At 33.5% G+C, this 24,485-nt stretch overlaps 1 protein-coding gene across 3 annotated transcripts in view; it reads right to left on the reverse strand.

Annotated features, from left to right (window-relative positions):
* Window positions 1–24,485, reverse strand: part of RTTN (rotatin) — a 76,677-nt gene that overhangs the window by 14,899 nt on the left and 37,293 nt on the right. For all 3 annotated transcript variants that reach the window (XM_050320969.1, XM_050320978.1, XM_050320987.1), the window contains 13 exons: window positions 21,853–22,072; window positions 19,987–20,115; window positions 17,019–17,126; window positions 16,233–16,391; window positions 14,810–14,881; window positions 12,652–12,844; window positions 10,658–10,740; window positions 4,867–4,978; window positions 3,957–4,155; window positions 2,922–3,012; window positions 2,339–2,492; window positions 2,050–2,187; window positions 917–1,128 (listed from right to left, as the gene is read on the reverse strand). In XM_050320969.1, the coding sequence (XP_050176926.1) occupies window positions 917–1,128; window positions 2,050–2,187; window positions 2,339–2,492; window positions 2,922–3,012; window positions 3,957–4,155; window positions 4,867–4,978; window positions 10,658–10,740; window positions 12,652–12,844; window positions 14,810–14,881; window positions 16,233–16,391; window positions 17,019–17,126; window positions 19,987–20,115; window positions 21,853–22,072 (1,870 nt within the window). The remainder of the gene's footprint in view (window positions 1–916; window positions 1,129–2,049; window positions 2,188–2,338; window positions 2,493–2,921; window positions 3,013–3,956; window positions 4,156–4,866; window positions 4,979–10,657; window positions 10,741–12,651; window positions 12,845–14,809; window positions 14,882–16,232; window positions 16,392–17,018; window positions 17,127–19,986; window positions 20,116–21,852; window positions 22,073–24,485) is intronic.

Consider the following 24,485-nt stretch of genomic DNA (forward strand, 5'->3'; position numbering starts at 1 on the left):
AAAATAGTACTAAGATACTTATTAACCAAAATAGTTGCAAGACAATGACTCCAGAACATTAGAAATCATAAGCAACATTATATGAAATGTGCATCTTTCACACAAACACTACACTTTGAATCATGGCTCATGAATATTGTTACAGTGACAAACTGCATACGTAACTTTGTGTATTACTAAGTAATGGAAGATATTTTAACAATCCATAAATAAATGAAGGATGCAAATATAAAGAAGGTAAAAAAATCTTTTAGGGTAGTGTATAAAAGTATAAATTAGAATAATGAGATTACATTAAATCAAGACAGAACATTCAGAATAAATATCTAGGAAAAAAACCATCTTGTCACTAATATATATTATGTTGGGCAACAAGTTCCTAAAAGAATTAGTGAAAATACGCTACCAGGCCAAAGTAAAACTAGGTCGGAAAATACATTAATATGTGCTCCTTAAATACAACAACACTCATGTTATCATGGAAAGAATTAGAAGGCTTAATGATTCATTTTGTTTGAAAAATTTTACAAAGGCAGCTGTTAAAAACAACGGGAATAACTATGTCTCAAACCTTAATAATATTATTACATGTTTGGAAAATCGGTGGGGAAAAACATGTATTGGTATTTGGCCAGAGATATTCTATCTATGCATCATCATCTTCTCTGTACAAGATTTCACACCATATTGTTGCAACCCAATTGCCTTGCAAGGCACTTCCTAGAAGTTGCTTCTTTGCAACTGTTCCATCTTACTACATGAATTTCAAAAATGAGTGTAATAGATGTGTCATATTAAAGATGTCTTGGTTTACAACTGGAAACAATTGATTTTTCATTAGGCAACTGCATATTCTTTTTTAACAAAATACAAAAATGCAAAAATTTTGTATTTTAAAATGTCAAATTTTAAATACCTGAATAATTAATGCAGTAAGATGAGTTACTGATGCCTGGCATCCTTCAGCGTGCTCCAGAAGAAAGCTAATAGTTGGATTCTGACATACACTCGGTTTATCTTGGAGCTGTCTTCTTCCTTCTTCATTCAAAAGGACAGAGAGGAACTGTAAACTAGCCACATATAAAGCAGGATATGTGGTAGACAGATGAATACAATCAGAAATGGTATCTGAAAGGTTAAACAAAACATTTCATTATGAATAAAGCTCAAGTGCTCTGGAACTCAGACAGACTTATCAAATGAAGCGTGTGAGCCAAGAGGCAGTAATACCTGTGCACTGCACAAGGAATACTACAAATTCTATGCATTTAGTAAGTCTTCAAAAAATTTACGAAAGAAAAGTTTGAGTTTTATAAGGTTTGAATGAATTAATTGCTCTGCATTGGTTTGACTATAAAACAAAAAAAGTAATTTCCATTTCACTCAAATCACTCATTTGTTCAACAATTTTCTGAACTCTCCTTGCTTTATTCAATGGCTTTTGTTATAAAACCAACAGTATCTATCAGTTGCTTTAGATACAATTGGATTTGGATTCATTAGATCACTTACCATGCACCTGGTTGAAATCACAAGCTTGTGTGGACTGTGCTCATACTTTAATATTAAAACATGTCACAGAATCTTGTCTGACTATGCAAGTAACTAATGTTAGAATAATAATAATAAAAAATAAAGAAACAAACAAACCCCTGTATAATAAGCTTGAACTCCCACATCTCTTATCTCCCCTCAAAACTTTGCTTTCATTTTATGCAAGATATTAAAAAAATAGGGAAAAATAAAGTACTAATGGATCATTTCACAAATACCACATTTGGCTAAGGTTTGCAACTAAAATCACTAACGCACATATGCAAAGAAAACTTCTGAATTTATCTGGATGTTCAAAAGTTTGTCTGATTATAGTAGAAGGAGTTATAAAGATTCAGTTAACAAAACAAGTCAGTCAAGCTCTGGACATATCTGGTTTTCATTCTGGATATCTCATTGGTCATTACTTAATAGCATCTAAAAAGGAATGATGCTGTTTTCTATTGTTTGTTTTATTAGATGCCAGGTTAAAATATACCCAGGAACAGTCATTACCCATTACTGCTGTACAATGACTTGTAAGGGCAGCTGTCACAGATGGAAATGGTATCTGGCCACTTCTCCACAATAATGCAGCTAGAAGGCTGAAACAGTCTGCCCATGTTTCACGAAGTACAGATGTTAACTCGGTATCTGCAAAGACAACATAGAAAATCAACGCATTTACAAATGTGCACAAACCTGGAAAGCTAAGCCTGACAGCAAGTGTCAATTTACATGAAGGAGGTCTATAAATGAAGACCTGCCTCTGTCTGGTTATACTGGAAACAAAGTACTTCATTACCTAACCCATCTTTGGGGCGTATGGTGAGAATCCTGAAGGTATTTTCCAAGAGAGGTTTCATCAGTTCGTTCTGGATTACAAGCTGAGAGTCCATCAATAAACATGATTTTAGAAGCCTGGACACAGATGACAAGTACTGAAGTAGTATTATGACCTGTTAAATATTTACAGAAAGATATGAAATAAAGCCATATATTTACACCTTCCACATTATTTTAAATTTATTCACATTATATCAACTGATTCATAATATTTTGGGCTAACTGTATCTGACTTGTACTTCAATACCATATGAAGAAATTCTATTATATAATTTCTTTAACAGCTAAACTCAATTTATATTTTTAAAAGACAACTCATTTTCAGTTTTATGGTTCTAACATAGTTCTAACACAGAAAATAATTATTCTTATAATTATGTATTGAATAAAATGGTTTATTTTCACTTAAGGCTTGATAAAAGTGCAGAGATTCACATGCTGCCTATAGCAGCACGTCTGGACTATGTTAATGATATAGATTATGCTAACATAATTAATTTCATAACTTCAAAAAATTAGAAAGTAACAAATGCTTCTCTAACCTGAGCTTTTACATGTTCTACATGACATGGATGACCCAATGGAGTCTTCAGTTCCATGATATATCTCTCAACCAGATTAGCATTTACAAGACTAAAATAAAATAAATAAAGTTGGTTAGAAATACAGTTTAATAATTAAACATCCTACTAACTTAACATTCCATAAAAGAGAACAATATAAATAAACAGTAAAAATAAAATAAGAAGCACTTAGTGGTAAACACCACCATTTTAAGAAAGTCTAGTGCAATGGCAACTATAAAAGCAGTTAAGTTGTTTCAAAATAGTTAAGACTAATATAAATTCCAATAGCTGTTACTGTACTGGCAAAAATCAATTGTTTCTATTTGATTGCTTATTTTCTTTTCTCTAGAAGAACAAACAGCTCTGATATATTATAAACTGTATTCAAACCAGAGTTGCTGGGGGTTTGTTTGTTTGGGTTTGCTTTATTTTTTCCATTATTTGCACTAGGAAGAGCAACTATAAAAGCTCTTGAAAACCTTTGCAAAAAAACTGAACTAATTTTTCATGCTTCACTTCGGGACTTCCAAACATCTTCTACAGATGAAAGAATTCTTTATGGTAGAAGTGGAAATATGAAATACAATCTGAAGACTATTTTGAAGTAGTTCCTTCTTTTAAAAGAATCAGAACACTAGAATTTATCATTCATACTTTCCCAAATCTGGCCAGTGTTATTTACTCTCTTTTAGTGTGAGAGTCCTTGGCTCATCTTGAAAATATTTCATGCAATTCAACTGAAGTGATCTGCAATTCCAAATACTTGAATATATTATGTATTGTTTTACTAAAAAATAAACTAAAAATTACCCGTCCAAAAAGGATGACTAAATGGTCATCCAGACAAAAACCTAGAACATTATGAGAGGAACACAGTCATCCTGCAGAAGACAGACACCACAAATTGAATCACCAATATGCTTAACAGTTTTGGTAAGAAACACAAGTAGATCTCATTTGAATCTCTATTGCTGCACCCTGTTTATAGCTCAACAGTTATTGATCTCATACCTGCTGAGAGCTGTTAGCAAATGTGCTTGCTGAAGAGCAATTCCAGTATCTTTTGGCATGACAACCAGCAGATTGTGAAGAAGGCTGCAAACAGCTGACAAAAGGGCAGGTGTGACTACACCACACTTTTTAGACAGAGCAGCAGACATGGGAGAAGCATGTTGAGTTGGAGATTCTGTTATGGTTGTATCACTTTGACCTAGAGTGTATTTAATTAAAACAAACAAACAAACAAACAAACAAAACAAAACCACAGAATATTAAATTACAGTAATTACATAAAACAAATTTCTTTTTATTTTTCATAAAACATTCAAGTCCTCTCTGTATTTAAATTGTATATTCTGGAATGAATGAAAAAAAAACAAACCCAAAAAAATCAGACACAGAAAATAGTTCTGAATAGTTCTGTTCCCTCTACCAGACATTAATAATTGTTAGAGGCAAACAATAAATTCTCATTCCTTAACAGAAAAATATTTTATATTTGTACATAGCTCTCTCTACATAAATTATTTTATATCTTTTTTTATTATATTCATTTTTATCTTTCTACATACAAAGAGAATGATGTATACATCTGTGTGTGTGTGTGCACATGTATGTATATGGACAGTTTTACCACGATTGTTTTGAAAGAGTGACTAGATGCCAGGAATAGAACCTGAAATCTTGAGATACATTTCAAGCAATACTAACTATTTTCATTTATTTCTGTCAAATGTATTTCACTCTATTTCATCTTAGAGGAAGTGTTTAATGTCTGTGTTCCAAAAGAACCACAGCAAGCATCAATGATTTTTCCAGCAATATGCAAGCTGCACAAATGTACAGCATGGACAAATACTGAAATATGGGCAAGCTAATACATTGTATTCATCATGATACACACAACTCAAGCCTGACTTACCTTGTGCCATGAGACGATCAACTACAGTTTCAGGAATAAAACTGGTTGAACTTGTTGGAACTGTTGCCTGAAGCTCAGTAACACTCCCCAGTGATGGTGATGCAGACAGAATCTATGAAAGCCATAAAAAGGAAACTAGTTGATTCCAGCTTTTATAGACTAGTCTTCTATTTATACTTTGCTCAGAACGAGGAAACAACAAACTCACAAAACAAAAAATGGTGTAAATATTACTGTTCAAAAGCAATTTGATTAAATTTTGTCCATTATGTGTATGTGTGTATATAATAAAACTCCAGTAATTGAAACTATTGAAAGGTCTGCAATATGAACAGCCTGAAACATTTCAGTTAAAAACTGATCAATGCCCATGTCACTGGAAATTCCTCCTCTTCATCCTTCTTTTTCATCCATATAATTGACTCAACCTACATTTGGATAAAGATAGAAAGACATTACTGAAGCATTTAAAGTCAAATTTTTCATGGACTATTTGTTCTACTGAGAATATCAGCACTTGTCCGTTTGTACCAGAACATGCTCAGATAAAAATATCACAAGCACATTTGTCATCAGTCAGAGTTGATGTCCCAGAGTCTTTCTAACTCTACGTACTTCCCTTAACCTTAATCCTGTGATCCTTATATTTCTTGATTTCATAATGAAGACATGAGATATTTACATGACAGTAGATAACTTTACGGTCATACCACTTCCATGCACCCCCTACCAATTTTATGTCATCTACATTATGAATTTTGCACACTTTCCAACTTCTTAATGCTCTTACTACTGTGTTTAAAACAACAAGCTTTAGATCAGAAGACCTAGAGTCATCAGTTAAATCATGTGCTTTTGTAATAGTAAGACCTGTGACCTGTTTCAGAGCATGGGACAAGCGTCTATGATGTCAAGTCACTTGTCACTTCTGGTTTTTATTTTCTAGATGGACAATTCACATTAGATAATTTTCTTGAAGCATCTCACTACACAGTGCAAACAATACAGAATGTTGGGGAACCCAATGAAATCCCAACACAGTTAAAGCTTGAAGAAGAATGTTTTTAGACTTTGCCTCACAGTGAGCTTTCTAAGGAAGACTGAAACATTTCAGAGGTTTGGTTTTTTTCTTCTAAGTTTTATTAGAATAACAGTTGGAATATTTTTTTACCTAAGGAAATGTAAAAAGTGACTTAACTGACAAAAAGGGTGGAGAGAAGGAAATCACAGATTACTCCCCTCCTAGCTACTGTATACTTGTAACCTGCATGTTGAAACTCCCTTTTCTCTCCCATTTTCCTCTGCTCTCCCACTGTTATTTACCCTACAGTCTTGAATCTTTCTCCTCAAGCCTGCTCAGTTGTTCCCCCAAAAAAGGCAGGAGGTTATTGTAACACAGAAAACAATCTATAGTAGAATTTGGGAGGTGTGTCCAAAACTCAGGATTCACATGGAGCTTTGGTCACATAAACACTAAGGACAATGCTTGGCTAAATAATTTTCTTGTTAGCAAAATGCAGTCCCAGACTGTGCTGAGCAATTGAAATTCAAATTCTATTTTGATTATACAAATAAAACCCCATGTTTGTCGATTGAAATAAGCTATTTAAAGTTTTATGCTTGCTAATTTAAATAATTATTAAAATCCATTATTTATATTAAACCAATTGAGCTTGACACATGGTAAATTCTACATTTATTCAGTGCTATACTTCAATTCCAAGCATTCTAATTGGTGAGAAAACCATAAATCTTTTCCTTAAATAGTAAAATCCCAAAACATAGCTTCTAACAGTCCATATGGTCCTTTTAAAAGAAGTAAAGCCCTAAAAGGAATTATAGCTATACTGAGAGTCATCTTACAGATATTATTATGAATTATACAGGCTTTCACATATTAGTAAATAGTATCAGTTACACTGCACAACAATTCTTTATCTTCTACAACTGTTTAAACACTTTGGGGCAGGAAATAAAAACAAGTTCTTAGTTATGTTAAAAAAATAAATAAAAAAGAAATCTGTAAAAGCTTTATCTGGTTAGAAAAATATCAGCTTCCTGCACTGATGGAACATTTATTGGTAATTGCTTCACTGTGGGAAATAGGTTAAAACCATAAATTTTCTGCTATCCTAATAGAAAACACACAGTAACACAATGAAATTGTTTCCACACTCTTCTGCCTTCCAGGAGGAAAAAAAAGATATTACCACTTTTTATAAATCACCTTTGATAAGGATGACCTGGGAGTCTGGGACATAGTATCCAGTAAAGGATATTTACTACAGCCACCATGTTGTTTCTGGGAGCAATGAGGCACTGTGTTGCTTAACAGTGAGACTTTGGAAGGGGGTTTAATAGGGGAAAAAGTTCATGTGTGTGGAGAGGGAGATGACGACTGCAGATTAGAACTAATTCAAAAGAATACAAAAATTGTCAAAGTGGAAACACAGGAGAAATGCGAGGGTTTTGCCATTTATCTACTAGATAGGAATAAAAGGTCTTTTCTTAACCTCTAGTATAAAAATCCCTCTGGTATTGCTTTAATAGGCTTGCAGTGATTAATTCCATTCAGTTCTCTTTTCAAAAGTTTAAATCACTTTACTGTATAGCGCTCTGGTAACCATGGTTCCAGAAAATAAAGCACACATTTTTATAAAATAGCAACAAGATTTCATAGAAAAGAACGGCCATGACTTAAAGCTATCTGGGAGATAACTGTAGATCTTCAACCCATACCATTTTTAGCTCAAGTTTTTAAATAACTGCTCATTTTGCTAAGCTGTCCCAGGCACAGAACAGCCCTAAAGTATTTATGCAGTGTGAAGCAAATTGGTATCTCCATGCAAACTGGTGGTCTCTTATGATATATACTAAACACAAAACAAATGCTGGTTAAAATAAGTAAGGATTTGCATTCCATAATGATAACCTGAGTTAATGTTTAAATTATTAATTCTATAGAAGATTAACATTTATAACCTTATCAGAACTGGACTTTTTGCAGTATCCACATTCCAGTTCACAGAAAAATTAATTTGACAAAGATCTGTAATCCACTGGGATCTTAAAGACACAAAATACAGTGCATATGAGTTACCGGAGTACAGACAATTCTGTTACTGTCTTTTTACATCATGTTGAATCATTGATTTCATCCCACATGGCAGTTCTTTACTCTATAAAATAAGAAAAATTTTATCTATGGTATCCTGTAGGATCTCTGACTTGCTCTTTAATTCTCTCATTTTTCTTTTTGCGAATTTGGGGAAAAATTTGGGGACAGAGGAAAAAAGATGAAGCCAAATTAGAAAACTAATAGTGTGTCAGGAATAGGAATGGCTATGAACATACTGAGAATAATTTTATTTTTTTCTCTGATATCAAAGAAGAGTTTCTGACAGAAACAATCCAGCTTGGTTTGATTGCTGGTTCTCAGCTATTTGTGGCTGTTGCCATAAAAGTTGTACCATGCACCAAAAAAAAAAGGTTTCCCTGCCATAAGAGCTGCAGATTCCTTTTCACCTGTGATGGGGAAAGCACGCCATCTTGTGGGCTTGGAATAACGACATCATCCTGGGGCCAGCAACACACAAATTTTAACAACAAACTCCTATAAACTTTTGGTTGACTTCGCAAATGTATTTCTTTTACTCGTACATCAAAATTGAAAGCTTTGGGTCAAAATTTAGGCTAAAAATTTGAATAAAGGAATAAATTACAAATGTCTGATTTCAGGATAAGTTTGAGTTTTCAAAAGTATTTCCTAACTTTACTAGATAGACACAAGTTAACTGCCCTCTGAAATATAGTTTACAATTAGCCTCACTTAAAGTTACATTCCTCCATTTTTTTTCTCCTAATTAATACTGGCACTGGAACATCACACCTCTGCATTTTGTCATCCAGCTTGGAAACTTACAGTCTGTCATGTCAGTAGAGGTATTTTTTAAAGGTAAGTAACTTAGTTAATATATATATACCAAAAAAAAAAAAAGTTTACAGCTGCTAAAAAGGTCCATGAAGGATGAATGCAAATTAAATTAACTTCCAGAAATGACAAGCAAAAGTCTTTGTGAGATATCTTCATACGTATCGAAGAAAGAAGGAAAACAAAAAAACCCACAAACTTTTATAAAACTCTCATGGTTAGCTTTAAGATTATAACCTTAGCAAGTATGAATTCTACCATAAGAGGAAGACTGATATAAATGAGTGTATCTTAGTATCACACTGTGCTTTCCACTTTTAATAATTAGCTGTCCAGTTATTGAATGGAATTGCTGAGCTAACCCTTCATGTGAAACTATGATGATACTTTACACATATAAATATAATCCATTAATTTGATCTAGTAGATTACAAATTATTCTTTCCCTACTGAAGCTGAAGAATTTTAATGTAACAAACTCTTCAAGTCTTCATAAAAACTCAAGCACAATTTTAAGTACTTCAGACGCCCAGCCCTGATAAGAATTGCTGAAATGTAACTTTTCCTTCAAGTCACATAAACAAAACAAGATGAAATTTGTTCAACTTTCACTCCTATAAGCAAGTGGCACTGAATTTATTCAGTAAAAAGAAACTGGAAAAAACTGCTTTTAAAAAACCTGAGATTCTTATGTAAATATTTTTAATCAGCAATCATGATAGCATATACTTCTTGATTTACATGCACTTTTATTTATTTTAATCTTCAAATTTGAAAATTTGGTTTAAAATAACCCTAAGGGGCTGGGAGGGGTATGTTTTAGATTAGTGAAAGTAAAATTAATTAATACAAATTAATAAAAATGTTTGCTTAAAACTAGAGTATAATTTTTCCTTAATTATTAAAAACATGCCAGATAACAGTATCAGTACTAGACAGCAATACATTTATAATAGAGAAGAAAAACAGTAAGAAAATTATACTTGTGAAATATTTTGAAACAAAACTTCAATACTGGTTTTTCTGTTTTTATTTTTATCATGTTCAACAGCCAAACTGGGCATAGCTGTTTTAGTCAATAAAATAAGATCTTGCAATTTATCAGCCATTGTTAGATCAGCATGGGCATCTGTTTAACAGAGAAGAGTGATGATATTCTGGCTTCCATAATAGATTGGATGGTTATTCATAAATGAAACATTTTTGAATATAAAACTAAAAAAAATGGATTTTTTTTTATGGATGAGTTTACAGCATTTTATTGCACTAGTCATCCTAGTCAGAATCAAATTTTTCAAGCAGTCACCTGCTTTATGTTTCTCATATCTGTTTTGGGTCTCGCAAACACTTGTGCCACTTTTATATACTACAAAAGTATTTTTACAATCCAGAGTTTATTATGACATAGAATACCCAATGTACTTATGTGGTTTTGATTGATCCAGTTCTGTTGTGTGTCACGTAAATACAAGTTCACGCTGAAAGGACAGTGTGGATAAAAGCAGTAGAAATGACAACTAGAGATAGAGATGACTGTCCTTTGTCAATAAAGCCAATTACAAAGCAATCTCTGTAGAATATGTCTTACTGTGAGAAGCTACAGAATTTAGTATTGCATTTTGCTAGTCAAGGTAAGCTATCTTATTTATTTTTGGCTGAGGTTAATAACCATAAAAGGTTTTTCCAGCATATTAAAGTTACTTAAGAGTAAATTTCAATTTAGGTTCGGCTAATTTCTGATTGATTTCAGGTTTTGTGTTTGGTTAGAGTTTTCTTAACATTTGTAAGAGTGCTAATTTTCTTAAAAGTATTTCACTAACAACTTCATATTTAAAATAAATAGATTACTCTGCAAGGTACCATAGTTTCAGATGTTGAGTGAGAATGTGAAGATTTGCTTTGAATGGATGGAGCCTTCCAAAGATTAAGAGAATCATCAAAATCTGTAGAAATAAAAAAGAATAAGAATCAAATCTACTGTAAGACCAGCAGAGAGAATAACAAGTTTTTCAAAGCATTCTTTCAGTGACAAAGCCAGCAACCACAGCTATCCTTCTGAAGATCTCAGAATATAAGTTTTCACACATTGTACCTATGAATTCTTATCCATCAAATTCCTTGAATAAACAGAAATCAAATATTTTCAATGCAATATAAAATAGTCTGGAAAAGGCTTAGCTCAAACTGCAGTTGCATAGCCTTTCGTTATTTGAAATCGTCCAGATTTAGTTTTATTTAAAATGCAGTAGCACAAAAGCATTGAAGATACTGGGGTCTCATAGCACAAACATAATGAACAGATGTCCTTGTCTTCAGAAAACTTCAAATTCCCGTTTTAAGAGAAGTAGTTTACAGAGAACCCATATTCATAAATATAATGAAGGTACAATTACTCAGTAAATTTGTTTCAGAATAAAAAGTGACAAAAATTTTATAGCATGTAATGTGTAAATGATAAGTTCTGAAGCTTTCATATACTTTGAAAATAACAGAACAAAGCACTAGATTACACAGATTGCGAGTGCAATGCCACAAAAGTAGAAATCCTGTATGTATTTTTACTAATTACTAAACTGAGATAACTATTTTATTTTTACATAAATTTGCCAAAGGATTTTTTTATATTCCTGAAAAATGTGAGAAAAATATATAGGGAAAAACAGACAAAACCCTGAGTTTAAGTCCTGTTCTTCCTTTTTTAAATAAACAAAAAATTTGTTTCTTATTCTTGAAACACTATAGATTATTTCAAAGATTCCGGAAAAGAAATTTTTTGGCTTTTGCCTTTTCAGTGACCTGATAAAATGTATCTCAATCACTCACTGAAAAGTTCTACAGCCCTAGAGTTAGATAAATAAAATAGACACTGAACAAATCGAGGATTTTTATGGCTGGAATGTTGTACACTGCTGGTAATTCTCTGATAACCCTGTGAGTTAAACAAGAATATTTCTTTTCCTTGGGTCTGTCATAAAGTCATAACTTCGCTGGGAAAATAAGAGTCCTCCTCTGTTCATGCTTATGTAAGCTAAATTTAACAGAAGCAGACTTAACAAGAGCTGTTTAAATCTGCAGCTTTAAAAGATGGAAATACAGAAATTTAGGCTCACAAAAAAGAAAACAACAGAAAAGAAACTTATTAACTTAATTTTCCATCCCTTGAAAGTTTTACTTATTGATCTCTGAAAAATTCCCTAGCTTTCTAAACTTAAGATTATAAGACATATTTGAACAAGAATGTGTGTTCCCACAAAGCACCACAGTGAGCCTTAGAAATATTGTTCAGAAAATGATGAGTCCGTATGAAAGTCAGATCTGAAATACTCCAAGGGTATACAGCTTAAAAATAAATAAATCCAACATGAGCATTAAATTTGATCAGTCTATGAATTAAATTACACCTGAGCGTTCTAGGACGCAGCTAAATTCAACATATTGGAGTACACGTCTACTCATGTAGCTTTGAACACACCAAGAAACAGGAATCTTAAAATAGTCCATATATTTCTTTTTCCTCAACTAGTACTGAATGTCATAAAGTGACAATTGTTAAAAGTATTCTACCCCCAGAATGATGGACAAGAAAATGTTCTGCAGAACCAATTACATCTTTTCCATTTGCAACTTTTTGAAGGAGTAAGTAACAGCTCAGACCTGTTTCTGAGATATGTTAAACTAGTGACTTAACTGCTTAAATCTTCAGAGCAATGATTTGACTTCAGACCATATTTAAGTGCATGGTTTATATATTTTCAGTTCTATTTTTATTAAGAATTATTGGAGGTAAGTTACTCAAAACTAGAAGCTATTTAAGTAGCTTTAAAATACTACAAAATTACATTAACATTGCTTACCAGTTACACCACCTTTTTCTATGTTGAGGTTGTCTTCCTTGTAAGAATTCAAATCAAACATGTAACATCCTAGGTAACAGTGTTTCACCATCTGATTCACATGTTCATAGAACTGGCAGTGATACAAAAGGGCCTTCAGTGCAGGTATTCCTGTCTGAGAGAGGCCAGACTCTTCATCATGTACACAAGGACCCTGAAGACATGAGATTCACAAACGTCATTTCTTTAAAGAAATGTTTTACACAAAATAAACTGACGAAACCCCCCATCCTAATTAAGGCTAATACTATGCAGGTGTGCGTATACTGTTTTACAGGCTGTAACTAATAGATTCCAAAAATGAAATGCAAATTTTAAGGCTGAGCTAAATCATAGTATTTTTTAAAAACTGTCATGATTTAGCAAAATGAAAGTAGCTATTTAGCTCCTGAAAAGTGTGCTAACAGCTAAGTAGAAACCCATGAAAAGCTATAAATGAATGGTTTTAAGACAGTATAAGTGTATATATATGTATATGAGTACAATTTTAATTTCTCATTTAATTCAACTTACAGATATCAAGTAATGAAAAAGTTTTGTTTAGAAAAAAGAGCACACTTTTACCAAGATAAGAGTAAAAATCCCTCAAACCCTTTTACACCAAATACAAGTTTATTTCCTAATAAAACAAAGCCAAACTTGGTTGCATTAAAGGAAACTGACAAACCATCTAATTCAGTTCAAGGGAAAAAAGTAACTCTGAAATATCAAATTTGATCCCAGTGATATCTTAGTTTTAATTGTTGTTTGTATTTTGAACAGTTTTAATTTACAAGTTATCATAAAGTGTTGATAATATCTTTCAGCATGAACACTTATTAAGCGATGAGTAATTTCCATTAAACTGCAGTTCTTAAGAATCACATTGACTCAACCCTTCTTTTAATCATTCTGGAATTCATCCAGAGTTTTGCACTGGATTCAATTTTTGTCACCTCACCACAGTCATCGAAATTTTTTTTTAAAAGACTAAAAAAGTAAATTTTAATAAAGTCTATATTGAGAAGTTACAATGGCTGCCTCTTTGTAAATCCCCTGCTATTATAAATTTAAACAATTAATATTTATATGAATAAATTAGACGTAACAAGACTGAAACAAGGACCAGATTTGTAAAATTGCTTTCACATCTTCCTTTATGATCATATGTAAAGAAAAGACATTCTGTAAAATTCAACACTGCAAGAAATAGCATAATTCATTTTTGGTGCAGCCAAATCATAGGCAACTTGTCCTAGTAAAACAGCTGGAATGTGTACAGGTATGTACGTAGGTATCAAGGCCACTAAGATTTTAAAAATTGGGAACTAAGATCCAAACATCTGTACGTACAACAGACTAGACTTGTTGAAAGTAAAATGAGATGGCTGACTCAAGAGCAGAACTGGAAAAGTCTCCAGGGTATCTTATCAGTTTGCATAAATATCTGATAAGAGAAGGTAAAGGGAGACAGGCTCTTCTTATTGGTACCCAGTGACAAGAGAAAAGCAAGGAGGAAAAACTGAAATACAGGAAATTTTATTTAAAGCCTAAGAAAAAACTTTTTTCCATCTGAGGGTAATCAAACATTAGAACAAGTTGCCCAGAGTGGTGGTGGAGTCTTCATCCTTGGAGAGACTCAAAAACCAACTAGGCATAAGCCCTGAGCAACCAGGTCTAGTTCACCCTGCTTTGAGCAAAGGGTTATGTCTATAAGAAGCATTCAAATTGACCTAAGTAACAAACTATTTCATCTTTCTTTCAAAACATTTTATGAACATCACATTCTCAGAATTTCCTCATACCATTCAAATCGTGTTTTACCCACATTCCAAGTGTGAGTAAAATAAATGATAAATTTCTATCCTAAAACTTTAACAATACCATGTAAGTGAGGCAATTTCCTAGGAGCCGAAAGATACCTTATTCATGAAATGCAGCATACACATAAACTAAATTTCATTCTTTTATTGAATTTGCTTCAAGTTTGAAAGAAGTTTGTCTATTCATTTACTTCTCTTTCCAAAATGTGACCTTAGACATGTAATTTTTTAAGTTTATATTTTATAGGTATGCTGACACAAGTTTCCATATCTCTGTGACACTATGACCTTTCTCATCAAATGTAATAGTCACTCACTTGCCAAATACAGTCTTTCATGTCTTCTGTAGGAATTGGAATCACAAGGAGATTTTGTAGAATAAAAGAAGCCTGAAAGAAATTAAAGCATCAATATTGCCATCTAGCTATCACAGTTCAAAAAATCCACATCAGATTGAATAGTACAGCCTACATTATTATTCCATTGCTTTAGATTTATGCTGGAATGCAAAAAATTCTCACCTTCATGTTGGGAAAAAATAATTAGAAAGATATAACTTAAATGCCCTCAAACTTCACTTACAACATATGCCATTAGGGCATGACACAAGAGTAGGCTGGTAAGAAAAAAAGACAATGAAAAGGCAGAACAGAAATCATTAGGAAAGAAATTTATTTTTTTATCAAATACTTTCATCACTGTTCCAGAACAGTCAATGCTATTGAACAGCATCACATAACACAAAGTACTAGGGGCAGAAGATCCTGAACAAAAAAACCTAGATAACTGTTTATGACCCTCTCTATTAGCTTCATGTTTTTGAAGGTTTTTTAATTGTTATAAAATAATTGGAACACTTGGACACGCAGGCATGTTTCAAATATTTTCCTTTCTAAATACATGGTATGTTTGTTTCTCTAATTTATATTACACACACTTCACATGTCTGTCTGTGAATTGAAATTCCCTTTTTTATATTTTGTCAATCTTTTGACAATAATCTGACTCTTAACAGACTATAATTGAGATACAATATTTTGGAAGTTAAATAAAAAACAAAGCACACATTCTCAAAAGCATTTTTGCACATAAAAATTCAAATATTACTTTGGAAAATGTAATCAGTTGAGTAATAGAACTGGGAAAAAAACAAGGTTACTGAGTTTGTCAGTTTTTATTTCTTAATAATTGGAGTAGAAGAAAAACCTAACAGAGATGATAGAAAGTCGTAAATAAAGTGTACAGAGTTTAAATACATCATTATATAGCTTTATGTGCTGTTCTACCAGAGTACAAACTTTCAGTTCTCACAAATAAACCCTAGTACTTAGACCAATTAGATTACTTGAAGTCTGCAATGAAGAGAGATTTACTGCAGATCAGGTGATAAGTTCATACCAGAGCATTCAAAAATGGAACAAAGCAGCCATTAAAATCTGGGCTAATTAGTTATGCTTTAGCAACCTATTTATTTGCCTAAGTAAGCCTTAGAAGCTTTTATGTGTTCACCTGTATCGTTTACATCATTTCTGTTTTTAAGTAAGTAATCTGTATTTGTTCCTTCTTGAGTAACTCTAAACAAGAAGCTAAACACGTATCTTAATCAGATAGTGTTTAACTTTTAAAGTAACAGGTGTTGCGGAGCATCAGATAATAGATACAGAGAGCAAAAAAAATTTTTTTTCCATAATGAAAGAGAACTTGACAATCTACAACAGCAGAAGGACAGAAGAAACGTACCTCCCTGCGTACCATGCTACATTCAGATTGATCCAGAAGGATGTTTATCACTGTTCCCCACAGGCCTCCTGAAATATTCTGGCAACTTTCTGCTAAAGCAATACATCCTGCTTCAAGAGATGTAAGAGCTGATCCTATTCCAAGTGCTGTAAATCTGACCTTGTACATATAAGCAGAACACAAAGTGATATTTCTCATGACAATTAGCAACACTTTTTTTCTTAATTATTAAGTTGTATCAGCTGAATCTGGAACTTAAGGGAATAATTTAAAAAGGAATAACCTCTTTTCCTATATTTCTCTGGCTCTATACTCATAATCACAACTACGTGTAAGCAAAACAACAAAATTAAAGTAGTTTTAGGTATTCGAAAATCTGTAAGATAGTCCTTAATATTCTTCATATTTAACCCCTTGAAAATAGTTCAATTTAGTAAACTCATATAATTCAACAGATTTGCATCAAATACATTTGCTTTAAATCTTCAGTTCATATAAATGTTTCTGCTTTGTAGCTATGTAACAGCAATGTCAATGAAAACTGCCTATGAATCATGACTGTGAGTGACTAATGAAAGCATAAAAGATGTAGGAAAGGATTTTTCAGATGATGTTTATATGGAAACACTCTCTCTACTGTATTATTACTGTTATTTAGGCTACAGCCAGTAACATTTTAAATAATTCAAAACAGCAGTTTCAATATTAAATATATTATTGAATCAAAAATTTTCCAAATGTTTAAGGGTCAAAATAAGACATGAACTTAATGTCGCATTAACTAACCTCAGGGTCTCTGTCTACCCATAAAGGAACCAGCCATGCCAGACCTAGATGAGAGAGAACTTGTTCTTCACCGTTATCATAAGGCAAAGACCAAAGAGATATCCAGTCCTGATTAGGAAAACAGAAAACAAATTAAAAAATTGTTTTATAAATCTTTCAATCCACAGTGGTCTACCAACAGCCTGAGTTATCAACTGTACACTAAAGCACTTTAAACACACACAGTACTAATATTCCAGGAAAAAGATTCTGCATCTATAAACATTTATTTAACCTGCTGGCTTTACCTACAGGATAAAATTAAATTGTGTCTTCTTCTTCAGAGAACGAGGACACCAGTGCTAAAGGGAGATTAAATATTTCTCTTGAAACACTGGGATAATTATTTCCATTCAAAATTTACTCCTTACCTGTTTTATTTTTGCTTATTTTAACATCTGTCTTCCTCTCTTATAAATGTGCAGAAAACTACCAAATAATAATGTGCTATTATTTCTTTGCTCATAATTCATTATTTTCTTCATGTGATGCCTTAAGATTCTTAAGATCTCAAGATCCTAGCACACAGAGTTTTAATAATACCACTTTAAAATAGTGGTAACAAATCACCCTTTGACACCCTTTGTATCAAATTCTTGAAATACTGTTTAGTGTTCTTCTCAAGGATTTCAGTGGATAAAGATTCTAGCAAGAATGTGCAATCTGTAGATGTACCTAAAGAACATAGTAAGAACATTCCTTGATATATCCTTAGCCAAAACTATCCAAGAGGGCCCAGAAGCCTGGAAAATGGTCCAAGCAGGACAGAGGGAGTTGATGAAGATGAAGGTGGGATGACGCATTGGTTTTTTGGGACCACCAATCCAATTCTAGGAGACATGCCTGTGGAGAGGTCCTGGGGGGTAGACAATTTTTGGGCTGGGTATATCCCCATGAGGTAATAGTTGGATACTATAATTAGATGATACTTGAAGTTTTTAAAAGCCGTGGAGGGGAGAGGTGTATATGCCATCTTTGTGCACCTAAAACATCTTATTAAAGGGCTGGTTTGTACCTTTCTATACTAACATTGTCCAGAGAATTATTTCTTCGATTTTAGGCAACACATGTACCTGTCACACAATGAAAGAAAGTCTTGCAGACTGCCACATACTACTTAGCTGCAGATTCCATGAAATTGTACTTGACTTTGCAAATCAATTTCTTTAGCTCAAGAAAAACAAACAAACAAACAAAAAACCCACACCAACTAACTATACCTGCTGTGTTTAACCATGGCACTGCACAACAAATGCATTAAGTTCATAATGAATCATGACAACTAAAATTTCATGTATACACCTTTGATAATCTGTCTTGTATATTTTTACACAGGAGATAACTAATGTTTCATTTATATAACTAACGTTTCATTTGGCACAAACTATTTTGCATGGATTTTCTCAATATACACAATATCAATTACAAAAAGTGCTGTAGTTTGAACTTGGGGAGGGAGAATAAAATACAAAATTAAATAAAAAATTAGGTCAACAAAGTACAACCAGTGAAATGTTACCACAGCAAACAAACAAAACATTGCAGCAATTCTAGTACCTCCTAAGTATATGCTCTATTTCTCATGTACTCCTACAAATATCTGTAAGTAACTTCTGTCCATCAGTATAAAATAAAGGATCTTATGTCTGACTTAATAAGGTGGCTCTTCGAACAACCAAGAAACAAAATGGTTCAAAATACTGCTAATAAGAAAAAAAATGCCTTAGTTTTAATTGCAAGTCATTAGACTGTGCATTTTAAGTTAGGAGCTTTTTTAAAGTAACTGTTACCCAGTGTACTTTTATATAACATTGCTTGCACAGTGGAAGGATAATTTTGTATTTCTCTTTCCACAAGGACTCAACACTAAATCACGTGATTGTAAACAACAGCCAGAATTTAAAGTTTCTTTGAGAATTTAAGTTATTAATACAATTTAGACAGCAACACTGTTGTATAAACAGATTATGATTCAGAAACACAAGAAAATTACACCCATCATTATGCTACTATACAGTATTCTACAATAATGACATTTTTAAAAAATCAGTTGAAGTTCACTCCTTCATCCATGTATTTATAATCTAATTATTTGGAGCCTGCAGTCTTCCTGCAGTGTACTTAACACTCTGTCCCTCTGCAATTTTAATAAACTCTGTCAGTACTTAATATCCTGAGAAAGGAGTAGAGAATTGAAGAAACACATGTGGAATAGGGAGAAGCAGGTATATTGCTATTTCTAGTTACATGTGTGGTTAATCATAATGAAAGGTTTTCACTTATGGCTATCAGAGATATTAATAGGAGTGGAGTTTAATTCTCTAAAATAATTACACTTAATTGCTGAATTTGCTTTAACTGCTTCAGGAAGAAGGCTATTTTTTTCCCAAAACTCTCAAAAATCTAGCGCAAAATATGCACATGAACACAAAGAACAGATATGAATTTTGCTGATAAGTAATGATAGCTCCTTTAATCCAACAATCCTTCCTTCATGTATACATACCTATACACAAGTGAAAGAATACACACACGTATGTTTAAACATGTTAGAAAGCCTGTTATCTGCATACTGAAGAAACAGCGATGCTGTAAATCCTTAAATATATTCACCCCACATAAAATCCCGATTTTTCATTTTTTATAAAAATAAAATCATATTCTTTATCTTATTCTGAAAGAAGACCTCACAAAATCCAGAGAATTATTTACAAAATAATTTCAGTAAGGTTAGAACTGATTCTTCAGCCTTCTTGTAGACTATATTCTATCCTGTACATTTATCTGACATTACATGTCAAATGAGATCAGTGCTTATAAGACATATTCCCCACCATGTATGAAAATTCTCATTTAACTTTAGGAGTTAAAATATATCTGTGCCTAGCCCTCACAAATGACAAGATAAGGACAACTGTAATGCACTCACCGTATCCTTGGCTTGAGCCATCATTTCATGAGACAAGTGAAGCAAGCAAAGAACTGTGCTTTTCGTAACACCTTTTCCCATGAAGGACATGGCATTTCCTCCCCATTCAACATAAAACGACGAGATGACCTAGGAGTGGAGGTACAAGTTCATGGCAGTTTTATTGTAAGCAGTATACAAAGAGAGTACAAACAGCCTTACACACTAAATCATAATTTAAACTCATGAAAAGACGACAGATTTTTAGCTGAATTATAAGAATTTCTTTATTTCTGAATCATTCGATCATGTGACCCTTTCCCATGCAGTTAAACTTCAGAAGATCTGTGGTTTTTATTTGCTTATTCAAATGAAGAATCCAGTCAAGCTTAATAATAAGCACAAAATTGAAATACAAAACTGGAAGTTTCCATCATGGACCTCGAAGTCCATTTATTGTTCCCAAGGTTTCTTTTGTTGTTTGGAAATAAAAATAAAATTTCTTTTCAAAATTCTGTGTTCAAGAAAAAGAGTAATTTATATCTTTTATTGTTATTTGAATTGGAATAAATTTATCAGCTTTCTATATCAAATACTAATAAACATAAATAAAGGTCAGTGGATCACAACGTAAAATAAATTCTCTGACCAAATATCTAATCATACATACTAAAATAAAAGGCATGCTGCTTTCAAAAAAACATGCCCAAAGCACTTCAAAAAAATAATAATCTAAAAACCTACACTTCTAGATATATTGGTCTTCTCAAAACATGGCAATCTAAACCTCTGCATTTTTGCTGTTGTTCTTTCTTCCAGTGTCCATTCTACCAAAATTCTTTTAAATCCACTTTCTTCCCTCCTCCCAAATAAAACTGCATAACTCTTCTGCACATAGACCTTATGCACCACTAGTTGATTTTATTCCATGTTTATTATTATTTTATCCAATAATAATCTTTTGCATGACAACATCTATAACCCTGGTGTCATTTTTAGTGTAGACTTCAAGTTACAGAGCTCATCTAATTAAATAGGTCTAAAACATTTATTTATTTTTACTCAAGAAATCTTGGAAAGTTAAGATTTACCCCTAAAACACTGTATCTTTTTTTCATCAGAAACATGATTATCATCTACAGACTATTCTTCCAGACACTTACTTGTTTTCTATTCACATGATTCAGAATTACAAATTAATTAAAACTACCTTAAAAATTTTCAAGCTTCTACCAGCACAACAAATAGATTTTAGTATTTGAAACTGAAAACTTTCAAATGTACGCTAACTTTCTGTTAAGCAAAGAGAAAGCCAGAACTATGTTTTACTTATAGTTTTAAGACGACTGCAATTTTCAAAAGATATAATTTTAGGAGCAAAAACTAGTTGTCTACCACACCCACAGACTTAGGAAATGAATAAGAACACTGAAAACAAAAATAAAATTTTGGCTTCCCAACAACTGCAGGCTCTTTTCTGCTTTCTCTGTGTTAACAATTTATCTAATGGACTACTGTTTCCCCAGCCCACATTTCGTCACATGGATTTTGCCTGTGGGAGATTATCTGGGATTTTTCCTCTAAGCATTTCAGTAATTAAAAACACCACTAGTTTTTCATCTTGCTTTTAAGTCACTTTGAATTATCTCTTAAACCAGTGATGAAAGCACATACACTACAATCAACCTTCATAACTATAGATACACATCACTCAGTGTGGTCTCCATATTTTTTCTATTTACTTGGTAGGAAAAAGCATCCTTCCCATACCTATTCCTAGTGGATGACATTTACTAAAAGTACATTATAAAAAATATAGTGCCATTAGTTACACAGTTCTTTACAAGCATTCAAACCCAAAGCTAAGTAAGAACATAGGCTACTTACCTCAAGGAGACCTGTTAAATATTTCTTACAAATTGAGATAGGTTCAACTTCAGCAGAATAGGTGCTCCAGTTTGGAAGCGCAGTAACATGAACCATTCCTCGTAATGTTCTCTCCAGTGAAGGGAGTCCATAAAAATGTGGTGCATCTGTTAGCCTTAAGCACTGAAGCAGCGTCAGAGCGAGCTCTGTTCTGAAACAGCCAGCAAGTTCCAAGCCCTCTCTGGTTTAATTGTAAAAAAACCCAAAAAGATCAACCTTCAACACACAGTTCATACAATGCATTTTGCAAGAGGTCAAGGCCTCATTCTTCTTTCTGTTAGTCTGTGGGGCTCAGCATATCAATTAGTTAACATTGTGTTAAGCAGAGAATAACACGGAATTAAATTTGGTATTTCTATCTTCACCCAGGTTCTGAAAACATAATATTGCATCCGATTACAACAGGGTTGCTTAACTAAAAAAAAGGACAAACGAGACACAACTCTCGTTATTAAGGAGCATGTTAAATAAAGACCAAGAGACTGAGGACGATGGATGACACAATGAGAAGTGCTCCAAAGCTCAGTAGTTACAAAATTGCAGAATATTCTGAGCTGGAAGGGACCCACCAGGATCATCAGCATCATCATCGCCCTGTTACGTTTATGTTTGTTCTGGTCCAAGAGACAAGCTCTACTTTACCTTTCCAAGTCCTACTGACTTCCCTCACTACCGTCAAAGTTACTGACAAAGGACCCTAGTTTCATTACTCCAGAGTGAAGAAAGCTTCAATTCCTGGAACTATCAACAAATTGGAACCCAACTCAGAAGAAGAGGATGTGACATAAACTGTTTCTGCTATACATGTTAACTATACAGTCGGTAACTATGAATCGAGTTTGGGATCCAAAACTGCATGTGGCCATAGTCCAAAATGTATCCAAAATTCTCCGCAAAGATGACTGCTGGATTTGCACCCAAATACCAGCAATCGATGGTAAAGATAGCATTTGGCCTCTTATTGGCATTTTACTAAACGAAACAAACTTTGGTAAGTCTATGTTAGAACTGCCAGGAACCTGGAAGCCAGTTACTGAGGCCTACTATCCGGTAACCCTGACTCATGTAATGTCTGACCAGGACAATTACACTGTCCCCTGTATGGTTGTTAATGCTACAGGAAAAATCATTCTCCCTCCTTACTGTGACAAAAATAAATCTACAGAAGAAATAGGCCCGGAAATTGTAACAAGGTTGGCACAAGTCCCCTTGAGATTAATTCCCCCCCATGGTTCAGGGTGGTACTGGATTTGTGAAAAAGAGGCTTGGAAAGTTTTGCCCCTTGATAAAGATCGGGCCTGTGCTCTAGGGGCTGTAATTCCAAACATAACAATCTTTGACCAAATTGATGAAAAAGAGGAATGGGAAAAGAGTTATCTAAAAAGAATGAAGAGGACAAATAATCCCCTTATTGACCGTCCCACACTCTTTCACAGTATAGTCAGAGCCATGATCCCATCTCTAGGGGTGAGTGAATTGAAAAAGGCAATAGTTAACATCTCAGCTGTAATTGAAAACATTCAAGATCAGGCTTCAGATGCAATTTCAGCTTTACAAGAGGAGGTCCATAGTCTGTCTCGTGTAGTTCTACAAAACCGACTGGCTCTTAACATCTTGCTAGCCTCTCAAGGAGGCGTGTGTAAAGTCATCAACACCAGTTGCTGTTCTTACATAGACCAAAGTGGAAGAATTAATAACGATTTGGCTGCAATTCGGAATCAAACTAAAATTCTACATCAGGTGTCTCTGGACAATGTCTCACTGGGTTTGGGAGACACTCTCCACAAACTTACTTCATGGTTACCGAACTGGACCTGGATTAAACAACTGTTTCTATTGGTAATGTACATAGTTAGTGTTTGTGTAATAGCTTATTGCATGAACCAATGTTGTAGATGTTGCTCATCTTTTTGGAAAGTGATTAGAAGTAAGTAGTAGAGATTGGACAAAATTTTTGAGTTTTGTCCAGTCTCTAAAGGGGGGACTGATACCTTGGAGTTTTGATGTTTTAATTTTTTTTATTTTTGTAGACCTTAGAAGTAATTATGTAGTAAATGTAGATTTTAGAGTAGCAGCATATTATCCCTTTACCCTTAACACACCAGCTCAAACCCCTGTTACCCATTCCCATATCAATTCCCTAAATTCCATAGCCTGTTTAGTCTCTTTTTCAAGGTAGAATTGTAGAAGAACACCCTAACCCTACGGAACAAGATATAGCCATAGACCCAACAACCTTCAGGCCTAGAATTCTGGAAGGCCTCCAAGGACATTACGTGCTCTGAGGAAGATGAAGATGAAGAAGAGGGGGTCCCAAAACGCCCCCAGACCCAATTCCCAAGAGGCGTGGCGGGGGCAGAACCTGGGTGGTGGCTGGACTGGATTGGGTGAAAATCATTATAAAAACTGTGGACATCTGTATTTCGGGCGCGCGTGCTGGGGGTATTCCAGAAAGCCTGGGGGCTCATTAAAACTTTTGTATCCTTATCTTATCTCCTACCTAATTTGGCTTGGAGTCTTTTTTCCCCACAGCCATTTAGGCAACATTTCCCACAAACTACAATAAATATAGAATTCAGTAAATTAAAAATACA

This window comes from Myiozetetes cayanensis, unplaced genomic scaffold (genome assembly GCF_022539395.1).
Source record: "Myiozetetes cayanensis isolate MyiCay16 unplaced genomic scaffold, myiCay2020 scf1, whole genome shotgun sequence".
Lineage (NCBI taxonomy): Eukaryota > Metazoa > Chordata > Aves > Passeriformes > Tyrannidae > Myiozetetes > Myiozetetes cayanensis.